The 9,671-nt window shown below is 59.5% G+C and overlaps 1 protein-coding gene across 1 annotated transcript; it reads right to left on the reverse strand.

Moving 5' to 3' along the window:
* Positions 1–6,802: 6,802 nt before the first annotated feature.
* LOC135889183 (lysophosphatidic acid receptor 6-like) lies at positions 6,803–7,813 on the reverse strand. Its single transcript, XM_065417005.1, has one exon. The coding sequence runs from the start codon at positions 7,811–7,813 to the stop codon at positions 6,803–6,805; it is 1,011 nt and encodes a 336-aa protein (XP_065273077.1).
* Between the last annotated feature and the right edge of the window lie 1,858 nt (positions 7,814–9,671).

The raw sequence follows: 9,671 nt of genomic DNA on the forward strand, positions 1-9,671 counted from the left end.
GGCCCAGCGAGGCAGACCCCCGTCTGCCCTCCCTTCCCGTCCCCAGCTAGCTCCAACTCTCAAACCCCCTCCTTCTCTCAGCTTTGTCTCTTTCCTGGGCCAGGAGGTCACCTGATCTCTTTGTTCACCTTTAGCTATTTCCTTGCAGGGGGGGAAGGGGCCCTGGCCATTTGTTAAAATAACAGGAGTACTTGTGGCACCTTAGAGACTAACAAATTTATTAGAGCATAAGCTTTCGTGGGCTACAACCCACTTTTGTGGCCATTTGTTGCCAGGGAGACAGAGTGTCAGTGATTTATGCACACTGGCCTTTCCCCACTACCTAGAGACTTAAGAAATGCATAGGGGAAACTGAGGCACCCACACCGTATTCAGAGGAAACATTAAGAACAGTCCCACTTAGTCACATCTCTCCCCCCTTCGAGACTGAACTGAGCGAGGTCACTTTAGCCAGTGACCTTGGGAAGTTCGAACCCACCAACGTTCCCATGGATGCCCCATCATCTCTCCCATTCCTTGGTGGGAGTTACACCAGGACCTTCCAGTTTCAGGTCCACCCGTGGGTATGTTCTGCTTGATGGCGCTTGCAGGCTGCATGTGGGAAGGTTTATGCAGCCTGTATCCTTTTGCCACCCCAATACCCCTGGGGTCTACACTGAGATTGGGTCTTTTCCCAGCGCTCCAGTTTGGAGGGCTGCAATTCGAGCTCCCTTGGTTAAGAGCCCCCATCTTAACCTTGGCCACCCTCTGAACAGGCGTCTCTGTCCCCAGCAGCTCGGCATCAGCCCCTTGCATGTGACGCCGCCCAAAACAATACAGCTGCAGCTTTCTAAGGGCCTGCACCATGGTCAGGCATTTCTTCTCTGAGGCCGCATAGTTCTGCTCCCAGGGCAGCAGTTTCTTGCTCAGGTACCCGGTGGGGTGTCTCCCGCCCTTAGCATCGGCTTGCATCAGCACCGTGCCCAGCCAGGCTTGGCAAAGTCTGGGTTTACCAGATTTACTGGGCCCTGGATTAGAGCCTCCTTCAGTATACAGAGAGCCCTCTGGCCCTGCTCGGTCCAGACCACCTCGTCTGGCTTACCCCTCTCACATAGCTCAGGGATGGGAGCAGCTAGGGATCTAACGTGGGGTACAAACCTCTGGTAGCACCCCGCCATCCTGATAAAGGCCTGGACTTGTTTCTTGGTCTGGGGAATGGGCCAATCTCTGATCATCTCCACCTTGTACTTTTCGGCTTTTACCGTCAGTCCTGCCTCCTTGAGGCAGCCCAGCACCCTCTTCACCTGGGACACATGTTCCTCCCAGGTCTGGCTAAAGAGACACATGTCACTGACATACGCCAGGGCCAGGTTCTCCATCCCCCTCAGCTTGTCTAGAATCTCCCTAGGCATGGGGTAGGCATCGGACACGGTGATGGCTTTAAGCTTCCGATAGTCCCCACAAAACCAGATCATCCCGTCTTCCTTGGGGACCAGCCCCATGGGTGAGGCCCATGGGCTGTTGAACGGCTGGATCACATCTAAAGCCAGCATGTCCTTGACCTTTCTCTCCAGGTTCTGGGCTGCTTTCCCAGTGACTTTGAACGGGGAACACCTGATGGGGAGATTGGCTCCCACCTCAGGGAAGAGATCCACCAGGGGGGTCTTCCTCCTTCTCCTCCCAATCCTCCCTTTTCAGGTCCAGGGGTCCCCTCACTCTCCTCCCATACAGCAGCTCGAAAGGGAAAAACCTTGTGGATTCCTGGGGCACCACCAGCTGCCTCCCGATTCCCCACAGTTCTACTTCCCCTTGGGAAGCCCATTCCTGGTACAGGAATCCCTTCTCCCACAGGACTCTGTCCCTGTAGGGTTACCATACGTCCGGATTTTCCCGGACATGTCCGGCTTTTTGGGACTCAAATCCCCGTCCGGGGGGAAATCCCAAAAAGCCAAACATGTCCGGGAAAATCCGGCGCCGCTGGGCCGGGGCCAGGGTCCGGCGGTGCCGGGCGGCCGGGGGTGCGCTGGGCCGGGGGTGCTGGGCCGGGGCCGCGCTGGGCCGCGGGCTGGGGCCGGCGGTGCTGGCCCGGGGCCGGCACCCCAGGGCCCGAGCCAAGCCAGGCTGGAGACGTTGGGGCTGGGGCCGGGGCTGGCCGCCGGAGGGGACCAGACTGGGCCGCGCCTCCTCCCCCCACCCCCCGAGCTTACCTGCTGCCTGCTTCCTACTTCAGGCGAATCAAATGTTCGCGGGAAGCAGGGGAGGGGGCGGAGTTGGGGCGGGGACTTTGGGGAAGGGGTGGAGTTGGGGCGTGGGTGGGGTGGGGCGGGGCCGGGGCCCCGTGGAGTGTCCTCTTTTTGGACACTCAAAATATGGTAACCCTATGTCCCTGCAGCCTTCCCCAAGGCGGTTTGCAGCGCTGTGGCCAGCAAGTTCCCTCAGCTTCTCCAAGGAGGGATCGCTCTGCAGCTCGGTCTGGAATTCAGCTGCTGGGGAAGGGAGTGGGACCGGCTCCCTCTCGCTGGCTGGGCCTGGGGTCACAGCCCCTCTGAGCCCTGTCCCTGGTAGCTCCCTCCCTGCTGTGTAATCACTTCCCAGCAGCACGTCTGGACCAGGTAATCCTGGTTGGCAGCAGACCTGCCCTGCCTGTGTGTGTCCCCACTCAGCTGGGGTCTCAGCTCCCACCACACCCAGCACTGTCCTTGTTGTCCCAGTGGGGGCAGGCAGCGAGCTCCCTGCTCTGGTGTGCAGGGGGGCAGGGAGTAATTCTCCGACACACTCAGCCCCAGGGGTCTGGTTACAGGTAGGCAGGTATCCTGAGCCCAGCAGCACCTCCCTCCTGCCAGCCAGGTCATTTGCATTTTCACTGACCATTTCCCTCTTAGCCAATTGGTTAGCGAGATTCAAATTCAAATCCTTGGCCCGTTACAGGGGCAGGGCCTGGAACTTGTCCCAAAGAGACACAGTCACCCCCCAACAGGACCTCACAGACGATATCCTGGAGAACCCCAATGGCCAGCCAGCCCGACCCCTCCTGGGGCTGCACAGGGATCCGGGCCATAGACAGGGCGAGGGGCTTCATCCCGGGGACCTTCACCCAGGTCACACAGCCCCTCAGCATCTGTGGCTGCACCACCTGGGGCCCGACAACAGTTCTCTCTGTCCCAGGGTCTCGCCACCCCAAGCATGTCTCCCCATTGACCCCCACCTTCCGCTCCCACTGGGGGTCCGAGGGGCCTGAGCCCAGGAGACTCCACGCAGACCGGGGCCAGGAGTGGGAGCCTGTCCACCACTCCACCCACCTGGCTGACAGTGTCTATGGCCTTGGGACCCAGCAAGGGGGCTAGATACCGGGGATTTTCCGCAGGGTCCCCCTGGTTTAAATCGCCCGCCTGCTTGAAAACCGTGTGGTGGGCATCTACATCCCCCCCCCCCCTTAACCAGGGGCAGCAATTTAGTGTTGGGGTTCCCTGCGGAACTGGCAGCCCAGGGTCTATCCCCACTCACCCCTGGGGAGCCCCCTATGCCTCTCCGCCACCAGCGCCAGTCCATGCTGCTGCTGCTTCTCCTGCAGCCTTTCCTCGGGCTCTTGCTCTCTCTCACGGTCCTCTCGCTCTCTCGGACTCCGCTACAGTCCCATCTGTGTCCGACCCCCCGATGGGGAACCCGATCGTGAAGACCCCCATCTGGTTGGGGACCAGACTCTTGGGGATGCCTGGCTACTGCTGCTTCCAGATTCTCTTGTAGCCCCATCTGGGTCAGGAATCTGCTCCTTAGAGCGGTCCTCGTCCTCCAGCTGCACGATTCACTGTGCCTTGGTGAACTTCCCAATGCGTAACCCTCTCTTTTTGCACAGGATTACAATGTCCTTCTTGAGGAGATGGTGATAGGCCATCACTCCGCTGTTCCCAAGATGCTTTGGACTCACAGGCCTGTGTGCTCTCAGCTCCCCACGGTTTCCAGGAAGAACCCCTAGTGTGCCAGCCCTTCTCGAGAACCCCTACAGCCTGGACGTAGGTATCTATGCCCCCCCATGAACCTCCCTAATCCCTTTGGGACCTGTGTATGGGGGTCGGCCATCCCAGCGGGCCGTGGGGCCCTGGTGTGATAATCCCTCCCCGCCCCACAGGGTTCTGTGATCAAAGGGCCAGAGATGGGCGACCACAGATCACCCCTTCCTAGACATAGACACCCCCATAAATAACTCCCTAGATACCCCATGAACACCACCCACACACAAACATCCTCGACACCCCCCCCCCCAAACATCCCTTGTAGACATATGGGAACCCTATATAAACAAGTGCACCCCCCCCCCCCGACACTTCCTATAGCTACAGGCACAGACACCCCATAAAAACCCTGGTACAGGCACAGACACCATGAACAGCCCCTAAAGACACACGTACTAGCAACTCCCCCATAGTCACGCCCCCAGACAGACACACAGCCCATAAATAATCCCATATGCACACCCACCACAGACACAGCCCTACAGACCCCCCAAACAGCACCCTAGATACATGCTATAAACCCCCCCATAGACACGCAGACACCCCTGGACCAACACACACACCCGGACACGCTCACACATAAACCAAACCAGTTCACAGGCCGCATGCTCTGTTGCTGGGCCCCCTGCCCCGTAGCAGCAAAAGGCACCAGACTCAGAGGCAGTGGGGTGGGTGGAAGGGCTAGGAGCGCTGTGTGTGTGTGTGGGGGGGGTGTTAGCAGCCGCGCTCCCTGCCTGAGGCCCCCCACCCCACCCCGGCAGTGCCCCGCAGTGTCACACTTGCCTCTTGCTTCAAAATTATGTTTTATTTGCTGCTGCTTTAAAAGAACCAGCCCCATCAGAGCCGGAAATGAGTCGCTGCAAATAGAAGGACCAGGCCCAGCCACTCCCCTGTCCAGCCTCTCACTCTCCTGCATTATTTCTAAACCCCCCCCCCCCCAGACACCCGCCTGTTCCTCCTTCCCCGGGGGAGGTTCCTGGCTGCGTGCCCAGCCTGTGCTGGAGTAGCCTGCAGAGCGGGAAGGGAAGTGGGGCAGTCAGGGGAAAGGAAATGGGGCAGCCCCTGGATACCACCGTCTGGCCCGCCGTGGTCATTGCCTCTTGGGCCGGCACTAAAGTGCAAATGTCACAAAGTGGATGAGTTCCGGCCCCTTTGCCAGGCCGTGAGGCTCCACCGGGCCCCCGGCACCTCAAGCGTGCAAACAAACACACACACACACCGAGGTCAGGCGGCGTTAACTCCATTACACCGCCAGGGACCCCCGAGCCGCCGAGCGGGGACGGGACTTGGCACACACTTGGCAGGAGTTCGGGCGCAATCCTTCGTTCCCGCTTCCTGCCTAGAGTCAGGAACAGAACCTGAGTCCCAGCTCCCCACCATAAACACAAGGCTGGGGGTGAGACGTCCTTCTTAGCATCAGCTCCCTGGCTGCTGCTCTCCTTAGCCGCCTGGCCGCTCCCCCGTGCTGTTCGAAACCCCGGTGCAGAGTCAGGACTGGCCAGGCCGAGCAGTTAAAGGCCAGAATTCCAGAATTTCAAGCTCCCAGAGGGTCAAACCCCGCAGCAGACAAAGCTTCTTCGATGCACCCAGCTGGGAGCTGTGCCCCTGTGAAATCTGGCCCCACCCTGTGCGGTCTCGGCTGGCCCAGGCTGAATTTCTGATGCTCAGGCTCTGGGTGTGGTGCTGGCCCAGACGGGACACTGGGGTTCGGACGCTGCTCGGAGTCGAAATGCCCGTGTGATGACCGACAGCTGGGGGACCGAACCGGGGACCCCTGGAGCCCAGAGCAGGAGCAGCCACTGCTCAAGCCCTGAGTCATCCTCTGCAGGCGAGGTCCGCCCAGCTGTGGCACCGGATCGGTTTAACCGCAAGCGCTTGCTGCTCGGGGAGGGGGAAATTCCTGCTGCCTTTGCCAGGAGCCTGGGCATGAAACCTCAGGGCAAACCCTGCCGGCAAGCACTGCGGAAACGCTGCACCGAGATGGCCCCCAGGCTGCAGCAGACGGGCCAGGAGGGAGAAGCAAAGTTCTAACCCAGGAGACACCTCCCCATGCCACGACCGCGGAGGCATTAACAGCCCCCCTCCACCCAATTTCTCACACACACACAGGCCAACAGCTGGGTTGGCCGGGGGAAAGGGGAAGCTCGGGGTCCCTGGGCCCCGTGGTGAGGAGATGGGGCTGCGAGCCCCGGGCAGCTCAGGGTGACAGTTCACAGCTGGGCCGTTGCTGATTCTAACACCTCCCATGGGTGAGACCAAGACGGGACCCAGGCGAGGCTCTGAACGCTACGTCTCCCTAGCCGAGGGACTGCCATCGCCTGCTCCCAGTGCTACCCGAGCCCAGCGCCCGGTGCAAACCCAGCGTAACGCGGACAGACCCCCGGTCGTCGGCGGGTGGGATCGAACCTGGGACCTCTGAAGCTTAGTGCCGGAGCCTCTACTGCGTGAGCTAAAAGCCAGCTGGCTGTTAGCTAAAGCTGTAGCAGACTCATTAACCTCTAGGCGGTCTTGGTGCCACTAGATGGGACAGAGCACCATGCCCAGGAGGTGTGTGGGTTACACCAGTGCCCAGCACAACCCGAGCCCGCAATGCCCCTGTCCCAGCGCCTGGCGCAAACCCAGCCTGCAAGGTCCCAGTGCCCATCGTAACCCGAGCCAGCGACACCCCTCGTCCCAGCACAAACCCAGCCTGCGACGCCCACATACCAAACTGCCCTGCTCCCTCGCTCCCAGCCCTACTCATGCACGTCCCACTGCCCTGTGCCGTGCCCAGGGGACCCTGTGTGGGGAGGGCAGCCCAGCCCCATGGCCCCTTAGCTCCTGGGCTCCCTGCTGGGGCTGCCCACCAGTGGGGTGCTGTTAGGCACGGCCATGATGTTCTGCAGGTAGATGCACTGCCTGAGCGCCGTCTGGGAGCGGCTCTGCCCCTCGGCACTGTCGGTGTGAAAGCCCCAGGCCTTGCGCAGATTGTCCATCACCACCATGCGCTGGAAGGTCTCGGTGGCGAAGTAATAGGCCAGCGGGTCCAGGGCGGCGTTGGCGGAGGCCACCAGCAAGGTGCAGCGGTAGGAAAACTCCAGCATCTCGCCCTGCAGGGCGTCCACCTGGTAGCAGATCAGCACCAGGTGGAAAGGCAGGAAGCAGCCCAGGAAGATGGTGACGTTGGCCACGATCATGCTGCGGATCTTGGCACTGTTCACCAGCTCCATCTGGGCGGCCGCGCTGCGGCGGATGGCTCGGAGCAGGGCCCAGGAGCAGACCACCATGACCAGCAGCGGCAGGACGAAGCACAGCGCCATGGCCGAGGACACGCTGGGCTGGGTGACGTACTTGGGCTTGTTATCAAAGCAGTGTTCCATCCGTTTTCCCTTAGCCTGGGTGAAATAGGTGGGCACGGTGCCGGCACAGCTCAGCAGCCAGACGCCCAGGCAGATGTACTTGGCCTGTTGGCGCAGCGCCTTGACCCGGGGGTGCATGGGGAAGCAGACGGCCATGCAGCGGTCCCAGCTGATACAGGTCAGCAGGAAGATGCTCCCGTACATGTTGACCAGCAGCAGCAGCCCTGTGATCTCGCAGACCTGGTCCCCCAGGCAGGGCCGCCGGCTATAGTAATAGATCCGGACGGGCAGGGACACCACCAGCAGCAGGTCGGAGACGGCCAGGTTCTTCATGTAGACGGTGGTGAGGGAGCGGATGCTGCTGCAGCGGAAGAAGATGTAGAGCGCGGCCAGGTTGAGCACCAGCCCCAGTGTGAAGATGAGGGTGTAGAGCCCCACAAAGACCGGGTCCGTCAAGCTGCTGCTGTTGTTGCAATTGGAGGTCATCTTGTTGTGAAGCTCCAGATCACGTGAGGGACAAGCTCGGGCAGTATCTGTCCCGCCGAGCACCGGATGCTGCCCCCCACGTGGCTCCGTGACCCACGATCTCTCCGAGCGCCGCCCGTCCTCAACCTAGGAGAAAGCAGGGAACAGGTGAGTTCGTCCCACTGGCCCAGGATGAAATAGATTTGTGGGACCATTCTGGGCTCCCGCATCGCCCCAGCACCGGGCTCCTGAATACAACCCAGATCTGAGGAGCTGTAAGAAAGAGATGCCTAATTTCCAAATGCTGGAGAATCCGCCCCCAGCCCCGAGTCAGTTGGTCCCTGTCTGATCATGGCACGCGTGTGCAGGCGCACACACGTGTTAGATAAAAAACATAAAATACTCTTGCTGGACGGTTGCAAAGTAACATGAGTTTACTTCTTAGAATCCAGAGCCCCGGAACACACAAACCCAAACAGAGAGAGAGAAAGCAGGCTGCTCCATAAGGCAGAAAGGCCCAACTCACCCCATTTTGCGGTAGGCCAGCTGCAGACTGGCCAATGCTAGACCCAGATCACCTGCTTCCCTACAGAGCCCCCAGCCTGCAAGTAGGACCAGGAAAACCCCTGAGTCAGCAGTGTGCCCTTGTTGCCAAGGCGGCCAATGGCATATTGGGCTGTATAAGTAGGGGCATTGCCAGCAGATCGAGGGAAGTGATCATTCCCCTCTCATCTGGAGTATTGCGTCCAGTTTTGGTCCCCCCGCTACAGAAGGGATGTGGACAAATTGGAGAGAGTCCAGCAGAGGGCAACAAAAATGATCAGGGGGCTGGGGCACATGACTTATGAGGAGAGGCTGAGGGAACTGGGATGGTTTAGTCTCCAGAAGAGAAGAATGAGGGGGGATTTGATGGCTACTTTCAACTACCTGAAGGGGGGTTCCAAAGAGGATGGATGTAGGGCGGCCGGAGCAGAACAAAAAAAAAAAAAGCGTCCGTGCCGCCCTAGGATTGGGCGGAATGCCGCCTCGTTCAATCTGCCGCCCCAAGCACCAGCTTGCTCGGCTGGTGCCTGGAGCCGACCCTGATTGCAATACAATTTTCAATACACCACAGTCCTGAGGTTAATTCCTGTCCCTTCTGAACCTTAGCTACTTATTTTCAGTGTGAATTTGTCCAGCTGTTGCATCTTGTTCTGCCTTTTCCTGGTGGATAAAGGAGAATGCGAGGACCAGACATCTCTTCGTTCAGCGACTTCGCAGAGAGGGTAGAAAAATCTTTTCCAGTGGAAAATGGCTTTTGGGTTGAAGTGGAAACGTCCATTGTCAACGACACTTGGGGGGGATTTGTTAAATTTTTCAGTTGGCCAAAACCCCTGAAAAATTTCAACATGCACAAAAAACGTCTGTTGTTGTGGAAGCCTCTCGGGGTGAGAGAGCCCGTTTCCTAGAGCTGGTACTTACGGGCAGAGATCCTTAGGCAACACCACGCTGGACCGGAATGGAGACCCGTCTCGACACCCTGGCATGAGACCCCGCGGTAGCAGACGTGGGATAACCGATCCCCCACAGTCGGTTTCTTCCTGGTCATTAACCGTCCCTCTGTGGTGCTAAAGAGATCACACCCCATTTTCTATCGCAGGACCACCTGGCCCATTGTAGCCAGACTGTCTGTGCTGCGGCCACCCACGGGGAGCCCGAGTCAGGGGTTAGGGCCTGCTATGCCCGGCGCTGGGCAGACGCTAGGCCCAGACGACCATCCCTGCCCAAGTGAATGAAAACAGACAGATGGATAGACAGGGCAGTGGGGGGGGGGGAGGGGTAGGGTGAAGTCACACAAACAGGGGTGGCCCATGCAGAAAAGCAGAAGTCTCTTCAGAGA

This window comes from Emys orbicularis, chromosome 15 (genome assembly GCF_028017835.1).
Source record: "Emys orbicularis isolate rEmyOrb1 chromosome 15, rEmyOrb1.hap1, whole genome shotgun sequence".
Classification (NCBI taxonomy): Eukaryota; Metazoa; Chordata; order Testudines; family Emydidae; genus Emys; species Emys orbicularis.

Bases quoted from the DNA above. Each gene is read 5' to 3' on its own strand.
- LOC135889183 (XM_065417005.1), bottom strand. From the start codon at position 7,813: ATGACCTCCAATTGCAACAACAGCAGCAGCTTGACGGACCCGGTCTTT.